This window comes from Rutidosis leptorrhynchoides, chromosome 6, assembly GCF_046630445.1.
Source record: "Rutidosis leptorrhynchoides isolate AG116_Rl617_1_P2 chromosome 6, CSIRO_AGI_Rlap_v1, whole genome shotgun sequence".
Classification (NCBI taxonomy): domain Eukaryota; kingdom Viridiplantae; phylum Streptophyta; class Magnoliopsida; order Asterales; family Asteraceae; genus Rutidosis; species Rutidosis leptorrhynchoides.
This window is the reverse complement of record NC_092338.1, coordinates 96006587-96024715: the sequence shown is the minus strand read 5'-3', so window position 1 is coordinate 96024715 and position 18129 is coordinate 96006587. Positions and strand designations below refer to the sequence as shown.

At 33.1% G+C, this 18129-nt stretch overlaps 2 protein-coding genes across 4 annotated transcripts; one reads left to right on the top strand and one right to left on the bottom strand.

The window, feature by feature from the left end:
- Nucleotides 1–1321: 1321 nt before the first annotated feature.
- Nucleotides 1322–8346, top strand: LOC139851481 (phospholipid--sterol O-acyltransferase-like). 2 transcript variants are annotated; one of them, XM_071840545.1, is made up of 16 exons: nt 1322–1691; nt 2649–2784; nt 3036–3180; nt 3267–3436; nt 3873–3949; nt 4089–4302; nt 4372–4540; nt 5264–5363; nt 5458–5552; nt 5746–5797; nt 5891–5962; nt 6827–6995; nt 7082–7186; nt 7267–7351; nt 7446–7535; nt 7975–8346. In XM_071840545.1, exons 1-15 carry the CDS (start codon nt 1464–1466, stop codon nt 7525–7527), a joined length of 1899 nt encoding a protein of 632 aa, XP_071696646.1. In that variant the 5' UTR covers nt 1322–1463; the 3' UTR covers nt 7528–7535; nt 7975–8346. The 2 variants fall into 2 exon arrangements, 1 of the variants encoding a protein (XP_071696646.1); XR_011760633.1 differs by lacking the exons at nt 7267–7351; nt 7446–7535; nt 7975–8346 and having other exon boundaries at nt 6831–6995.
- LOC139851483 (rho GDP-dissociation inhibitor 1-like) lies at nt 8179–10740 on the bottom strand. Of its 2 annotated transcripts, XM_071840547.1 has the most exons (6): nt 10649–10740; nt 10268–10543; nt 9445–9508; nt 8967–9188; nt 8658–8782; nt 8179–8562 (listed from the first exon to the last, which is right to left on the bottom strand). In XM_071840547.1, exons 2-6 carry the CDS (start codon nt 10511–10513, stop codon nt 8494–8496), a joined length of 726 nt encoding a protein of 241 aa, XP_071696648.1. In that variant the 5' UTR covers nt 10514–10543; nt 10649–10740; the 3' UTR covers nt 8179–8493. The 2 variants fall into 2 exon arrangements, with proteins under 2 accessions (XP_071696648.1, XP_071696647.1); XM_071840546.1 differs by lacking the exon at nt 10649–10740 and having other exon boundaries at nt 10268–10591.
- Between the last annotated feature and the right edge of the window lie 7389 nt (nt 10741–18129).

Below are 18129 nucleotides of genomic sequence, written 5' to 3'. Positions count from 1 at the left end.
ACAACATAAATTATAATCATAATCAATTTCTAATCATAGACAAATACTAAAATGAAATTAGAATTATTTTAAATTCATAAGTAGCAAACAACAGAATAATGGCATGATTACAAATGATAAAACCACAAGAGCAGGATAGAATATAGGTTCACCCGGTGGTATATTAGTAACAATGATGATAGTTAGTATGACCAATACAATAGGAAAAATCATCCTTGTGTGAATCATCTTTACAAAAAAAATTGATGGTGATAATCTGAGAAAATGAAGATTGATTTGTGAAAATGTGAAAACAGAGGTGTTTATTTTATATTTGGAAAATATAGTCGTTGTAACGTCGTCAGTTGACGTTAACAACCGTTATGTATATATGACCGTTGTAACGTCGTTAGTTGACGTTAACGACTGTTATGTACTCGTTGTATTAATAATAATTTTTAATAAAAGAATTTTATTAGTACAAATACGATTACTATAAATATATTTAGTATAAATACGTTTAGTATAAATATGAAGATTAAGAGAATAAACATATTATGCATAAATAATAAATCTTAAGAATAAACATTAGTATGTATGAAATAAATAATGATTAATTGCATAAGTAATCATAAATGTTAGATAACATAAATATAAATGTCAGTGAAGTTAATAAGAGTTAGATTACAGAAATATAATTCAGGCGGTATAACCGACCATATATAACTTAAATAACATAAATATAAATGTTAGTGAAGTTAATAAAAGTTAGATTACAGAAATATAATTCAGGCGGTATAACCGACCATATATAACTTAAATAACATAAATATAAATGTTAGTGAAGTTAATAAGAGTTAGATTACAGAAATATAATTCAGGCGGTATAACCGACCATATATAACTTAAATAACATAAATATAAATCAGGCGGTATAACCGACCATATATAACTTAAATAACATAAATATAAATGTTAGTGAAGTTAATAAAAGTTAAACAATTTCTTACCTTGATTAGTGACGTGTGCTTGCTTAGATAAACCTTGATTATATGGAGCACTTCGTGCTGATAACATGTTATAATTCAGTAGGCTTATAACTACCTTTAGTGGTCTGGTGACTAATAAGTATATAGAGGGAATATGAGAGAAGTATGTGTTTTATATATTTTTGAAGTGAGTACATTATGAACTCATAACACACATATATACTCAAAAAAATCTACTATACAATATCTATAATCTATAATAATAATAAAATTAGCATTTAATATTGACTTTTATAAAATGCACGTGTCACCATAACCGTATACTCCGTACAATATACGCACGCATACAGTCAATCCATGTCTCTATTTCCCCGCCGGCGGCGAATAGTCTAACGGAACTATAAAATCCAACTAACTTTCAGCCTCCTTCTATTCAATTCAAACTACCAATACCAAACCCTCATTCGACAAATTAACGCCTATATACGGCGTCAAATGAACAGTGTTATTAAGCTTCTCGCCGTCGTGTTCGTCATCGTTGGAATTTCAAAAGTAACAACCGTCGTAAACGGCGGCCAATTCAATGAAGATAACACAAAGCTATCAGGAATAATAATACCAGGATTTGCGTCAACTCAGCTAAGAGCTTGGTCTATTTTGGATTGTCCTTACTCACCTCTTGATTTCAATCCTCTCGATTTAGTCTGGCTCGATAGCACCAAAGTATATACATATATGACATATCTATATAATTCTTTTACATGCTGCTTTCTTATTTATTGCTGCAGATATAGTTTATTGCTATTGTTTTATGCTTGTGTTTGTTTAATGACTGGTTGATTAAGCAAATATGACAGTGTAATTTTATATGTATTTGAATTGAATTCAATAGGTTATGATGGATAACGTATTTGAAAATTAGGTATGTTGAACTAATTTAAGTCATTGCTACTTAGTTAGATGATTTTGAACTAAAATGTACTCCCTTCGTCCAAAAATTATTGTCCCACTTTGACTTTTTGAGTCATTCTTATACAACTTTGACTTTAAATATTTTTGTTTGGGTTATAAAATATCCGATGAAAGTTATGCCGATAAAAATACAATTTAAAACCGAATCCATTCATATAATTTTAATCAAATATTGTATAGCACAAATAAAAATATTTGTAGTAAAAAAATTTTAGAGAAAGACTTTGAAAAGTCAAAACGAGACAATTATTTTTGGACGAGACAAAATTTAACTACTGAAGCCTTTTAGGAGTTATTATGCTTAGAAAATGATATGATAGATTATAAGTTTTTTTAAGATTAAGTTTACCTAAAACTGAAAGCACTCTACCTTTTGTGGGAGAAAGTCACATGTATGTATTCATGATGTTCATTAATGGCAGTTTCAGTACTAATTATAGATAGATAGGTACACCTGGGAATATACACTTCATCATGTGTATATATCTAAATTGCAGTATTGTTAAACAAGAAATTTCTAATTAAATGCATTCTGAATATGCAACAATTTGATGAGGTATGTTGGATGTTATGCTCCGATCAATCGCAATTCATATTATACTCTTGATTTTATTTAGTGTCTAGCAGAAGTAATGCTACATTTCCTCATTTTTTATCCAATACTGTCTGTGGATGATAGAAGAAGGCTACTATATATCTACCATGCAGTTACTTTCTGCAATGAATTGCTGGCTTAAATGCATGATGTTGGATCCTTATAATCAAACAGATCACCCCGAGTGCAAGTCCCGCCCAGACAGTGGTCTTTCTGCCATCACCGAGCTTGACCCAGGTGTAATAACAGGTATGTATCCAAATTATACATGTATATATGTATGTACATGTTGACATACCTGTTTACCTATACATATATTTATATGTCTATGTATGCATGTAAGTTTATATAGTCCTTGTTTAGCTATGAATCATCTTGTGTAGAACAATCTACTCTTTAAACTAACATTGGGCCTTATTTTGGGTTCTTGTGGAAATTTTGTTACCGGTTACTGAGTTATCATAATCCTTGATCACTGAAAATGAGTTTGTGACTCTCAGGCCCTCTTTCATCGGTTTGGAAAGAATGGGTTAAATGGTGCATCGAATTTGGAATCGAGGCAAATGCTATTATTGCTGTTCCGTATGATTGGAGACTCGCACCATCAAAGCTTGAGGAGCGGGATTTGTATTTCCACAAGCTAAAGTATGTATATAGCTTTCATATGTATAATAAAGTATCTTTGCACCTTTCTTTTAAAAGAATATATCATGCTTACTGTATCTGTGTAGGCTTACGTTTGAAACAGCTCTTAAACTTCGTGGTGGTCCATCCATAGTATTTGCCCATTCACTGGGTAACAATGTTTTCCGGTACTTTCTAGAATGGTTGAAGCTAGAAATCGCCCCCAAAAATTATATCCAATGGCTAGATGATCACATCTATGCCTACTTTGCTGTTGGTATGATTAACTGCTTTTGGTCTAACTCAAAGTACATATACACGTCCTGGTAGAGGTGGCATTTTCAATCCCACTTAGCAATGGGTCGTTTGGTTTGCGTTTTTACGTATTGGATCAAATTAAAACTAAACTAAAAGGGGGAACATGTCAAAGGGTTGAATGTCGCCTATAGTTATGTTTATTTATTACAACCTATTACATCCTTTTATTCAAAGATTCAGAATCATGTTGTAATATAGTGTACCTCTAATCATCAGTAACCGACTACTTGATATGTAAATAACGGACAAAGAAGTGTTTGTGCGTCAATCAAACCTGACCCGATCCATTTTGACTGAAACCAAATAGCCACCTGATCCTAAATACCTCTAGTGTCTAGCATCACTGACTTCAGTTGATAATCTAACAATTTATATTTTCTTGTTCTTAATTTCAGGGTCTCCTCTTCTTGGTTCGGTTCAGACAGTTGAAGCAACACTCTCTGGATTCACATTTGGTCTTCCTGTACCCGAGGTCTGTTAATTTTCACTTTTTTTTTTTTTTTTTTTTTTTTTTTTTTTAAATCATCTTTGTTACAAGTCTTGCTTCAATTTATATGTTTCTAGTTACTGCCATATTTTAATGTGTGCCATATGTTTTGGCTAGTTATCAGGGTACAGCTCGATTAATGTTCAATTCATTTGGCTCTTCACTATGGATGTCACCTTTTTCTGAACATTGTCGGAGTGAAAATGAGTACTCAAAGCATTTTTCTGGCGGGACCCGAAAGAAACACCATGTTTATCACTGTGATGAACTTGAATATCGGTTAAATTATTCTGGATTTCCTACTAACATAATCAATATCGAGATCCCCTCCGTTTTAGGTATGACGTGAGTCTGATAAAATGTTTTATTATTGATGACTATATTAGTGGCTTTTATTATTGTTGCAGAAGCTTATCCATCATTCGGAGATGAAATGCAGGCCAATTTGTCTAACTTTGAACGTGTAGTACCTACTCAATTATCTTTCTCTGCTCGAGAAATAGCAGATGGGACATTTTTCAAAGCGATAGAGGATTTTGATCCTGATAGCAAACGGCTCCTTTACCAATTAGAAAAGTGAGTAGTTGTATAACACCTAAGTCCTGCTTCTCATTTATTGCTATATCGATTTTAGGAATTTCAATTTGACCATTTACTTATGAATGAAACCATCACAAAATATTTAGGACGAATATTTAGTGGTGACCAGGGATGGGCTGGAAACAACCAGGGGGTAATCCTGCTGGCTGCGTACATCTGAGTATGGGGTCGGATTACTCGCCCTTCCGGGTAGCCCGAACAGGGAAAACCTTTCTACCTTTTTTACCTATGAATGAGTTGATTTGGATTGTGTTTTACCTCAAACGGGATAAATTTTTAAAAGAATAGATATAAGGTAATGAGTCAATTGTTTATAGGGGTGTGCCTGGTACTGAACTTGAACAAATTAGTTCAGTTTGGTTCTGTCTCGAGTCCCAATCGTAGCAGAAAGTCGGACCGAGGACTGGACCATATATTTTCGGTTCGGTTCGGTTATTTTTGGTTTTATTTTCGAGTTCGGTCTGGTCTAAAGACCGAAAATCTAACAAAATGTGGACGGAGGACCGGATCGAAATAGCTCGGATCGGTTCGGGATCAGTTCGGCTCCTAGTTTTCAGTTCTTCGTTTTTCAGACGATATGCACACCTCTAATTGTCAGTTTCTTTTCATTTGGCTGTATTTGTGTTCCTGCAAGTTCATACTCTCAAGACATTATTTATTGGCAACCTTCAATAAGGAATTGCACGCTCTGCTATGCAGGTTATATCATGGTGATCCGGTTTTAAATCCTTTGACGCCTTGGGAGAGACCACCTTTAAAGAACATCTTTTGTATATATGGAGTAGATTCGAGAACAGAGGTACGGAAAAAGATGCTGCATTTCGGAATCACATCATTAAAGAATACGATACATAACACTCGGATCACTTATACTTTTTTTTTCTTCCAATCAGGTTGGTTACTATTTTGCACCGAGTGGCAAACCTTACCCTGACAACTGGATTATTACTGATGTTGTATATGAATTTGAAGGATCTTTGTATACCAGGTAACTCATTTTATGATAATGTTCATGTATATGTTTTAAAATGGTGAAATTTTCTGTTTTGATGAACGGAAACTAAATGGTAAACTTATATATCACGGTGAAGATGATTTTTTATAAGGCTGTTACATGAACTGTATTAACCGGTATTACAAAAGGATGAATAGTATTAAAATCCTTCTTTTTATTCATATAGGTCTGGGAATTTGATTGAAGGAAATCCTGGTACTGCTAGTGGTGATGAGACGGTAAGCCACACCCACACACACACACAAGTACTCATTACTGAAAAATATCCGTGTATATTACGTTGACAGTAACTGGAGTAAAACTGCTTTCAGGTACCATATTATTCTCTTTCGTATTGCAAGAATTGGTTGGGACCAAAAGTAAATATAACAAGAACTCCTCAGGTAACCCAAATTGATTTACTGTTAAGTGTTTTAATCAAGAGAGAAGCACTTTTGGGGGCAAGTAAATTTTTTTCCTTTTTTTTTTTGAATTTTTTTTTTTTTTTGCAAACATCAAGATCACGTGAAACGGTGAAAATATGAACATTTAAAAAAGACACTTTATGATGAATGTTATTATTTTGGCAGGAAAATACTCGAAGAAATAAATGATAACATGCATCATGAGTAATATGTTTTAATTAGAGTTTTTTTAAGGGTTTAGAAATTAGGGTTTAGGGTTTATAAATTAAGGTTTAGGGTTTAGAAATTAGGGTTTATATTGAATTTTTAACACACGCAGTTTAGAGTTTAGGGTTTAGGGACTAAACCCAAAACACTAAACCCTAAAATTTAAATCGGGTTAAATTTTGAAAAAAAAAAAAAAAACTTCACATAAGATGAAAAAAAAATGATGAAAAAAAAAACTCTAATCAAAGCATTACTCATGATGCATGTTATCATTTATTTCTTCGAGCGTTTTCCCGTCAAAATAATAACATTCATCACAAAGTGTCTTTTTAAAATGTTCATATTTTCACGTGATCTTGATGCTTGTAAAAAAAAATTCAAAAAAAAAAAAAAAAAAAACGAAAAATAAAAATTTACTTCCCCCTTCCCCAAAAAAGTGCTTCCCCTTGATTAGCCCCCTTACTGTTAATATGTCATATGCCTTACACATTCTTTCTTGTTTGATTTTCGTAATGTTTCTAGCCCTATAGGTTATTAATATATAACATAATGGTAAATCTGCCAAACTAACCAAGAATTAAAGCTTTCAAGTACAATATATGTTAAAACTTACATTCATACGAAACCATGTTTCAGACAGAGCATGAAGGGGATGACATGCAAATGCATCTGGATGTCGAACACCATCATGGGGCTGACATAATTCCGAATATGACAAGGTCACCTCGGGTTAAGTATATAACGTATTATGAAGATTCTGAAAGTCTTCCGGGACAAAGAACTGCAGTTTGGGAGCTTGATAAAGGTACTTTTTGTTTCTTTCTTGTATGTAATTAGTTGTTTATAAATAGTTAATGACAACCGTTTGATTGGATGTACAATATGTGACAGCAAATCATAGGAATATTGTGAGATCCCCGGTTGTCATGAGGGAGATATGGCTTGAAATGTGGCATGATATTCATCCTGAGAAGAAATCAAAATTTGTTACCAAAGGTCCGTTTTCCGTTTTCTAGATGCCCATTAATTATAAATGTTAGAAAAATGAATTTCCTAAGACTTGTAAATTTTAATAGCTAAGCGTGGACCTTTGAGAGATGAAGACTGTTATTGGGATTATGGGAAAGCTCGTTGTGCCTGGCCTAAGTATTGTGAATACAGGTAAAAGCTTCAAGTTTTGGTAGGGTATTTTTTTTTTCTTTCTGAAAGGCAAACTCTTCGAGTTTTGGTAGTTTACGTATGTAAAATGGTGCAGATATGTATTTGGAGATGTTCACTTGGGTCAAAGTTGCAGAGTTAAAAGTTCCTCAGCTGATCTCCTTCTGAATTATGTATAACAATTGAGGTAGTTTTTCTGCCTTTAACGTACTGATGCTAGAGGTAGTAATCTCAACCCATAATGGGTCAATTTTAGCCTATCAGTGTATGTTCTATCCCTAACTTACCAAAGTACCATGCTGGTTCAAGCTTAGAGATTTACCTTATAATGAAACCAGTCAAGTGGTTTAAACAGGTCGATAAGCTTTAAAGTTGTGCGAATGTATTCAAACGCTTAAATCTCAAAAACATCGTATTAAAATTAATAACAAACTGTATCGTCTTGAAACAATGCAGATCTTATCTGTTACGGAGTACTAATTAAGTATAAAGATCAATACTCAAGTGTTAATGGGTCAGACCAACCTGAACCAATTCATCCTGTATTTTACCCATTTTGATCCTCTACCTAATGTCTCATTCCTATACTTTTGTCATACGCTGACATATAGAAAATTTCAATGCAGGGTTAACGTACACAAGAAGTGTGAAGATGGTACGATTTTTTCCCAATTAGGGTAAGATATGATTCTGGAATAATATTCAGTTGCACTAGAATCCCATTAACGTACCACAATGAACTACACACCGTTTATACATAAGTTTGATCATCATCATCATCATCCACAGACGAGGGTTTCTGCTTTGAAGCATTCCACAACCATTAGTAACTCTCAAGTATGTAGATCCATTATTGATCATGTTAAACATATAGAGAACAACATATACTGTTTATAATAGAAGTACTGGTAAAAGGCTGCTCTTTTTAATAACATGAAATCAAATCATAACGTACGTTGTACACTGAATAAGATACAAATTGCTGTAGTAGTCTAGCTCTGGATTGAACAAGAAACTTAACCATAACAAAAGTTAACAACTCACCAACGCCTTTAAGTTAACTAGTGAAAAAAGAAAGTAAAGCTTACAATCAACGCCTTTAGACTTAAAGAATGAAACTTTGCCATATGAATACGTCAAATAAACTAACTTTTCTTCTTGATCTCAAAAGAAAAATCAAGCTCCAAATGACACCTCTTATCATCATCTTCAAACTGCATCATCAAACGAAATTAGATCGAATTCATGAGTTGGAGAACCTGAAGTAAAATAACGATGAGACCAATATAATCGGAGAACATAAACTTACCCTCAGCTTTGCTGTATATAGTCCTCTAGCAAAAATGCCAGATGGCGCAGTCTCCTCATCTAAGAGTTCAACGTATGCATCCTTTTGGGGTGCAAATGTGCCCAACATTCCTTTAACTCGATCCACTGATCAAGAAAAAGAAACCAATAAAAACAGCAAAGTACAAAAAAACTTAAAAGATTAGTACTTTCATCACATGGTGTAACCTTTGATGTCAAGCAGGATAATTCCCGCTTTAAACTTTGATGTGAAATTTGAATTTTATAACTACAATTTGTAAAATCTTGATATTGATATTAACAACGTTACCTTGGACTCCTCCTTTCCATGCCGTACTGATATAAGTGAGACCCGAAACAATGTTGTGAAGAACCGTGAATGTTGGCTTAATCCGATATTGAACTCCTTCTCTAAGTGTAAAGAGGGGGCGACCACTTTGACTTTCTTTGACCGGTAATGATATTGTGATCTCCCCGGCGTCTTTTGATATGATTGCTATCGAGTGGAATTTAACTTCGGGATCTTTTTGCCCTAGCAAAAAAAAAAGGACTATGAATGTGAAAATCCCTATCATTAGGAAACATGGCATTCAAGATTTGAAATACTTTGTGCATTTAGACCGCTTGTATGTGATTTACAACAATTTTGATTGATTGTATTGCCATTGACAATGTACATTGGTTATGCATATTGTTTCCTCAATATAAGTATTCCTACTCTGTAGTATCATAAAACAATATGACATAACGTAATAACGTGGAAACGATCATAAAATAATAAAAGTAACCATTTAAATCACTTTCAACACAGCCAAGCAACTTCTCTTTCCACCGCCTTAAACTCTCATCGTCCTGTAAAACCAAAATCAGAAATCGTCACTATTGAATACACATAGTAATAGTAATAGCCAGTGCCCTAGTGTATCTAATGTACAGAAAACAATTTTATCATGCTCGAGTACATAATGAATTAATGACGCAAAAAAACATCATTTTACTTCCAAACTTGGTCTCAACATAGTTAAACGGGAAGAAAAAAAAAAAGGATAAGACAATTAATTCAAAATACTTGATAAACTGAGTATTAACATTTATTTAAGACGACTCTTATTTCGAAACCCTGAATATGAAATTCTGCAACTGTAGGTGATTTGTTATGTGCCACTAGGATTATGCAAATTGTACACCTATTTGTTTCAAAAATTGTTGAAAATCAAGCTGAAAATACAAGAATCACAAAAACACTCCAATTAACTGACCAATATTTTATCTTAACATGGTAATTAAGCAAAAAAAAAACTTAGTAATCTAGTTATCCAATTTTCATTAAAGTACAAATGTGATGCCTCTTAAATATATCTATTTTTTTTTCTAAACATTAATGACTAAAAGAGGTAAAGGATAAAAGGAAAGGAATCCAAAATTGTATAAGGGCTTATTATCTTACTTTTTGATAACCCTAAACTGGAACAGATCAAAATCCAAGTATCAAACATAAAGGGTAAGTTTAGATACAATATACACCCTAAAACTACAAATGAGACATAATGGATTTAACACATACCAGTTAAATAAATCAATACAATAAATATGTAAAAATTTGGTAAAAACCTTGTCTTTTTCAAGCTGGTCCTTGAGAGGAAGAAGAGGGCCAGGAACAAATTTAGAGAAAGCCTCTTGATGTTGATCATGTTCATGTTCATGCTCATCATCATCATGCTCATGTTCATAAACCCTAATTGTATTTGAAGGGTTTTCTGTATATTCATCTGTTTGTTTGTTCTTCATATCAGCTTTAACAAGTGAAGAAGACGGTTCAGATGATGTTCCTGCTTCTGCTCCCTTTACTCCTTCCATCACTTTCCTTTTTTTTTTTTTTCTTTTTTTCTGTAGAAAGATAAATGTATAAATTGTCTTTGTCTATGGAAGTAACAACAAAATTATGAACAAGAAAACATCTCTATTTTTTGATTTTAAAGAAATAAAATAAACCTTTTATTTCCTTTTTGGGGTTTCTGATTAGAACACTGTATGTGTACGGTACTCGATAGCAACGTATTTGTAGTCAAATCACTTTCTTCATTTTTCATCAAAATAAGTGCTGTCTCTTTGGTCTCATATGTTATTCCCTCCTTTTAGTTTAAAAAAAAAAAATAGATTTAATTCAGATTAATAATTCACGTCTTCATTTTTGTTTTATCAATTTTGTGTAATGTTATATACGGAGTATTATATAAAGGAAATGAAAAGTTATGTTAAGGTGTGTTTGGCACATCAGCTTATTAGAGCTTATGAGAGTTTATTGGAGCTTAAACTTATGATTTTAATAAGCTCCAAGTCATAAGGTTTGTTTGATAGATATAAAAAGTAGAGCTTGTGAAAATCATAAGCTCTTAAAATATAAGCTACTTGTAGTAGCTTATGAAAAAAATTAGAGTTTATATGAACTGAAAAATAAGCTATAACTAGTTTATCAAACATTTATAAAAAATAAAAAGCTCCAATTACAACTTTAAAAATAAGCTCCAACTCTAACTCTAGTTCATAAACTTCAGTTCCAGATAAGTTTTACTCAAACACACCTTTAATACAATTTGTGGGTGCCTATGTTTATAGGATAAGAGTGTCAGTAATGTTGGTCCAATAATCAATTTTAAAAACTACATGAGCATGTCTCCGAAGACACATTTGTCAAAACATTCACATCATTTATGTGCAAACATCCCTCTCGATATAAATTGTCCTACTATTCCAATTCCTATTTCAATTCAAACATTTATTTATTTATTTATCATTATAAAAATAATTTTTAATATAATATTGTCTATGTGAATGAAACGGAGATTCTGGGTTTCCGCAATCATCGGCTTGAAAGTCCACATTCACACATTGTAATATATTTTTTTATTGGATCACGTTGTTAACATATAAAAAAATAAAAAATACAAGAGTCAAAATAAACCGGCATATACAACTCATTAATGCATACTAATGATAACTTTAAGATTGTTATTAGCCAAATTTTTCTTTATTTTACTATTGCTAATTTACATAGAGAAGAGATAGTTTTCAGTAATTACAAAGCCAAAAAACGTCACCATGAATCCATGATTAGAATTATGAAATAGTTAAATGCATAACGTACAACGTTGAATATGGTAGAAATTGCAAAGCAGTCTAGCTCTTGGTTGTAAAATTCGTTATTCGGGGACTAGTAGGTACGGACCTTCCATGGACTAGTTGGTCTAGATGGTGACTAGTCGGTTATTGACCAACTTTGACTTTGACAAATTTTGACCGATTTTACCAACTTTGAAACAATAAATCCGACTTTGACTGAACAAACCCAAGTTTAACCGACTAAATATGACTTTTAGCCATTTTGACAGTTAAATTTGAACGTTTGGCATTGTCGGGTCACGGTAGTCCCCAAATCCAAGTAGACGGTCGACTTTTACAACACTTTCGACAACCCACAATGAAATGATAACGAAACCTACAAAAATGGAGAAGATAACTTACCTTGAGGTGTTGCGAGTATATCGATCCTCTATAAACTGTTATGTGAGGCAAACTCCTCTTCTAAGATTTCATATATCATATCATCTTAAAATAAAAGGCAATGTTATAATTCAGTAGGCTTATAACTACCTTTAGTGGTTTGATTCTTGATGTTATAATTCAGTAGGCTTATAACTACCTTTAGTGGTTTGATTCTTGATGTTATAATTCAGTAGGCTTATAACTACCTTTAGTGATTTGATTCTTGATTTAGAATACTAATAATGAAGTGTAAGAACAAAGATGATAATGGAGAGAAAGAAAGAAACACTTTGTAAGTGTGAGAAATGGTGCAAGTTTAATGCTTGCATTCATGAGTATTTATAGCCTAAAATCTCAATATAAAAATACATACTTTGTGTACCAAAATTGACTATATGTATACACCAAAATTGACTATCCATATCTATATTATTATTATTATTATAACACTCCCCCTTGGATAGCAATTTTATTTTGTTGAAGATCAACTATAAATTACTGCCTCGTTAAAAACCTTGCTAAAGAAAACCCAGTGGGAAAAAACTTTAGCTAAGGGAAAAAGAGTGCAGCATGGAGTTGACTCCCCCTCAAGTAGACATCGCTTCAGCTGTTACATCTTTTGAACATGTCTCATGCCAATGTTATGAACGTGTGTTCTGAAAATAGCAGTTGGAAGTGCTTTTGTGAAAAGATCAGCAGAGTTTTTGCTAGATTGCACATATCTCATTTCAATCTGGTTGTCCTTAATGAGATTTTGAGTGTATGAGAAGAATCTAGGTGGTATGTGTTTTGTTCGGTCACTTTTGATATACCCTTCTTTCATCTGTGCTATGCAAGCTGCATTATCTTCATAGATAGTTGTTGGACTTTTATCGCGTTCTAGTCCACAAGAATCAGTAATGAGTTGTGTCATTGATCTCAACCAAAAACATTCTCGAGTAGCTTCATGTAATGCAATCACTTCGGCATGATTTGACGATGTAGCAACAAGTGTTTGTTTTTGAGAACGCCATGATATTGCAGTACCTCCATTTAGGAATACATATCCAGTTTGAGATTTAGCTTTATGTGGATCAGATAAATAACCTGCATCTGCATAACCAACCAAATCTTGTTTTGATTCGTTAGAATAAAATAATCCTAAATCAGTAGTTCCTCGAAGGTATCGAAATATGTGTTTGATCCCATTCCAGTGTCTTTTGGTAGGAGCAGAGCTGAACCTTGCCAACAAATTAACTGCAAAAGAAATGTCAGGTCTTGTACAATTTGTAAGATACATAAGAGCTCCAATTGCACTAAGATATGGTACTTCTGGTCCAAGAATGTCTTCTTGATCTTCACATGGACGAAATGGATCAGCTTCAACATTGAGTGATCTAACAACCATAGGAGTACTTAATGGTTTTGCCTTGTCCATATTGAAACGTTTCAAAATCTTTTCAGTATATGTTGTTTGATGTACAAGTAAACCATTAGGCATATGCTCAATTTGTAAACCAAGGCAATACTTGGTTTTTCCGAGATCTTTCATTTCAAATTCTTTCTTTAGAAGTTGAATGGCTTCATGGATCTCTTTATTTGTACCTATGATGTTAAGATCATCAACATAAACAGCTATGATCACATATCCGGATGTTGTTTTCTTAATGAAAACACAAGGGCAAGTAAGATTATTTGTATACCCTTTGCTTATCAAGTAATCACTTAATCGGTTATACCACATACGTCCCGATTGTTTTAACCCATATAAAGATCTTTGTAATTTAATCGAATACATTTCTTTGGGTTTTGCATTTGATGCTTCTGGTACCTTAAATCCTTCAGGTATCTTCATATATATATCACTATCAAGTGATCCATATAGATAAGCAGTCACAACATCCATGAGATGCATTTCTAAATTTTTAGAAACTGCCAGACTGATTAAGTACCTAAAAGTAATTGCATCCATAACAGGAGAATAAGTTTCTTCATAATCAATTCCCGGTCTTTGAGAAAAACCTTGAGCTACAAGTCTAGCTTTATACCTTGTAACTTCATTTTTCTCATTTCTTTTTCGGACAAAAATCCATCTGTATCCTACAGGTTTCACATCTTTAGGAGTGAGAATGATGGATCCGAAAACTTTTCTTTTATTGAGTGATTCTAATTCAGCTCGTATTGCTTCTTTCCATTGAGCCCAATCATGTCTATTTTGACATTCAACCATAGATGTTGGTTCTGGATCATCATCATTATTCATGATGTCATATGCAACATTAAATGAAAATTTCTCATCAAGATTTTTCATTTCATTTCGGTTCCATAATATTTTTGAATATGCATAATTGATTGCAATTTCTGTATTGACATCATCAATCTCCTCTGCAGTAGGAGTACTGATTTGTGGTTCTTCTTGAACACTTTCTTTTACTTCATTATCAGCTGATTTTCTTTTTCGAGGATTTTTATCCTTTGAACCGATTGGTCTTCCACGTTTCTGACGTGGCAAAGATTCATGAGTGACGTTATTGCCAGCTTTTGGAATTTCAATTCGAGCTGGAGTATTTACTGCTGGTATATATGATTTTGTCACCGTTTTTGTATCTGTAAATGCATCAGGCAATTGATTTGCAAGTTCTTGTATATGCATTATCTTTTGAACTTCTGTCTCGCATTCTTTTGTGCGAGGATCAAGATACTTTAATTGAGGTTCACACCATGAAACATCATTTTCTTTATTTTTCATTTCTCCCCCTAATCTAGGGAACAATGTTTCATTAAAATGACAATCAGCAAAACGTGCTGTAAAAACGTCACCTGTCATAGGTTCAATATACCTTAATATTGAAGATGTTTCATATCCAACATATATTCCCAACCTCCTTTGAGGACCCATTTTTGTACGTTGTGGTGTCGCAATTGGAACATACACTGCACAACCAAATGTTCTAAGATGGGAAATATTTGGCTCTTGACCAAAAGCAAGTTGTAGGGGGGAATATTTATGACTTGCACTTGGTCTGATGCGAATCAATGCAGCAGCATGTAAAATTGCATGACCCCATATAGATACAGGGAGTTTTGTTCTCATTATCAATGGTCTAGCGATTAACTGTAAACGTTTAATCAATGACTCGGCTAAACCATTTTGTGTATGCACATGAGCAACAGAATGTTCAACAACAATTCCTATAGACATGCAATAGTCATTAAATGCTTGAGATGTAAATTCACCAGCATTATCAAGTCTCACCCTTTTAATGGTGTAATCAGGAAAATGAGCTCTCAATTTAATAATTTGGGCAAGAAATTTTGCAAATGCCACATTACGGCTTGATAACAGACAAACATGAGACCATCTGCTTGATGCGTCTATTAGAACCATGAAATATCTAAATGGTCCACATGGTGGATGAATTGGTCCACATATATCACCTTGAATTCTTTCAAGAAACATTGGTGATTCTTTCTCAACCTTAAGTGGTGAGGGTCTAGTTATCAATTTTCCAAGAGAGCAAGATGTACATGGAACCATTGTATCATGATGGATTTTTCTATCCTTTAGTGGATGTCCATGAGTACATTCAATAATCCTTTTCATCATTGTTGATCCTGGATGGCCTAATCTGTTATGCCATAAACTGAATACACCAGGATCAATATATTTTTCGTTAACTACCATATGTATTTCTGGTACATTTATATGTGTATAATGTAATCCAGAACTAAGTCTTGGCAGTTTTTCAACCACATGACTCTTGTCAGTGATACTTAAATATTTCTCATTTTCTGTTGTCACTGACTGATAATCATACCCGTTAAGGTATATGTCGGAGAAACTCAATAAATTTCTGCTTGACTTGGGAGAAAATAAGGCATCATTTATTAAAAATTTTGTACCATTTGGTAGTATGAAATTTGCCTTTCCTATCCCTTGTATCAAGTTAGCAGGTCCTGATATTGTATGTATAGTTCCTTCCGTTGGTTTTAGATCAATAAAATATTTCTCGGATTTAAGTATAGTGTGTGTAGTTCCACTGTCTGCTATACAGAGATCTCCACCACTTGATTGATGTTGTATTCCAGCAAAATTCATATTGAACTTCATATATAAGAAATAAATAGTGAGTACATTAATATTACACAATATTTTAAACGCAAATAGATAGTACTGAAACATTTAGCAAACATAATGACAAAGACAGACGATATTAAATCGTTTATTTTTCAAAAGACACACAACTTAAACATTCAAGAAATCTTCATATAAATCAGATGGTTTCTCAGTGACTGTTGGATCAATATTATCCACAAAATTTACTTCCTTTTCTTTACCTTTCAGCGAATCCTGATACATCTTAACAAGATGTTTAGATGTTCGGCAAGTATTAGCCCAGTGGCCCATTCTACCACATCTGTAGCAAGATTCTTCAGAATTTTTAGAAGAATTTTCTTCAACATCTTGTTTAATGGGCTTGTTTTGTGGTTGATATTTATATTTTCGTGGATTACTATTTCTTTGACCACCACGGCCACGACCACGACCACGTCCACGCCCATTACCATTACCATAAGGATGGTTTCTACCATAGTTATGGCTTTTGGCATGATGATGGTGATGGTTATTATAACCACGACCTTGCCCGCGTCCTTGTCCCTGTTTATAATTATTTGCAGTATTTGCTTCAGGGATTGCAAGTGTACCAGTAGGACGGGATTGCTGATTTTTCATTAATAGCTCATCATTTTGCTCTGCAACTAAGAGATATGAATTAAGTTCAGGATATGTTTTGAACTTTAGCATTCTCAAATTTCTTTGCACTGTGATGTTTGCAGCATTCATTGTGGAGAAAGTTTTCTCCATCATGTCTGCATCACTAATTTCATGTCCACAGAATTTAAGTTGTGAACATGTATTATACAGAGCTGAGCTGTATTCATTTACTTTCTTAAAGTCTTGGAACCTTAATGTTCTCCATTGTTCCATTGCAGCTGGAAGTAAAATTTCTCTTTGATTATTGAATCTGCTTTTGAGACCTTCCCATAAAACATGGGGATCTTCTACAGTCACATAATTATTTTGTAAGCATTCATCAATATGTTGATGAATAAAGCAACATGCCGTAGCTTGTTCTTTTTCAGAACAAGTGTTGTTTTCATTTATGGTTTCAAGAATGCCCATTGATTTAAGATGCATTTTTACTTTTATAACCCATGGCATGTAGTTGTTTCCAGTTGATTCTAAAGGAGTAAATTTAAGCTTTTCCAGATTCGACATTTTCTATTATCAAAAATTAAAACAAACATCATGATAAATTAGAGTCAATTTATATTCATAAGTATATAAACATTAAACATAAATTTAATATAACATAAATGATAAGTAGGTGACAGTGTCGACCATGTGTAAGCAATCATAAATAAATGTTATATAACAAAAATATAAATATTAGTAAACATAAATGAAAATTTGGCGACAGTGTCGACCATATATTTTTCCAGGTGGTATAACCGACCTATATCATTCTGGTGGTATAACCGACCATATATCATTTTGGTGGTATAACCGACCATATATCATTTTGGTGGCAGAGCCAACCATATTTAGTATTAAGATTATCGTGCTGATAACGTGTTATAATTCAGTAGGCTTATAACTACCTTTAGTGGTTTGATTCTTGATGTTATAATTCAGTAGGCTTATAACTACCTTTAGTGGTTTGATTCTTGATGTTATAATTCAGTAGGCTTATAACTACCTTTAGTGATTTGATTCTTGATTTAGAATACTAATAATGAAGTGTAAGAACAAAGATGATAATGGAGAGAAAGAAAGAAACACTTTGTAAGTGTGAGAAATGGTGCAAGTTTAATGCTTGCATTCATGAGTATTTATAGCCTAAAATCTCAATATAAAAATACATACTTTGTGTACCAAAATTGACTAT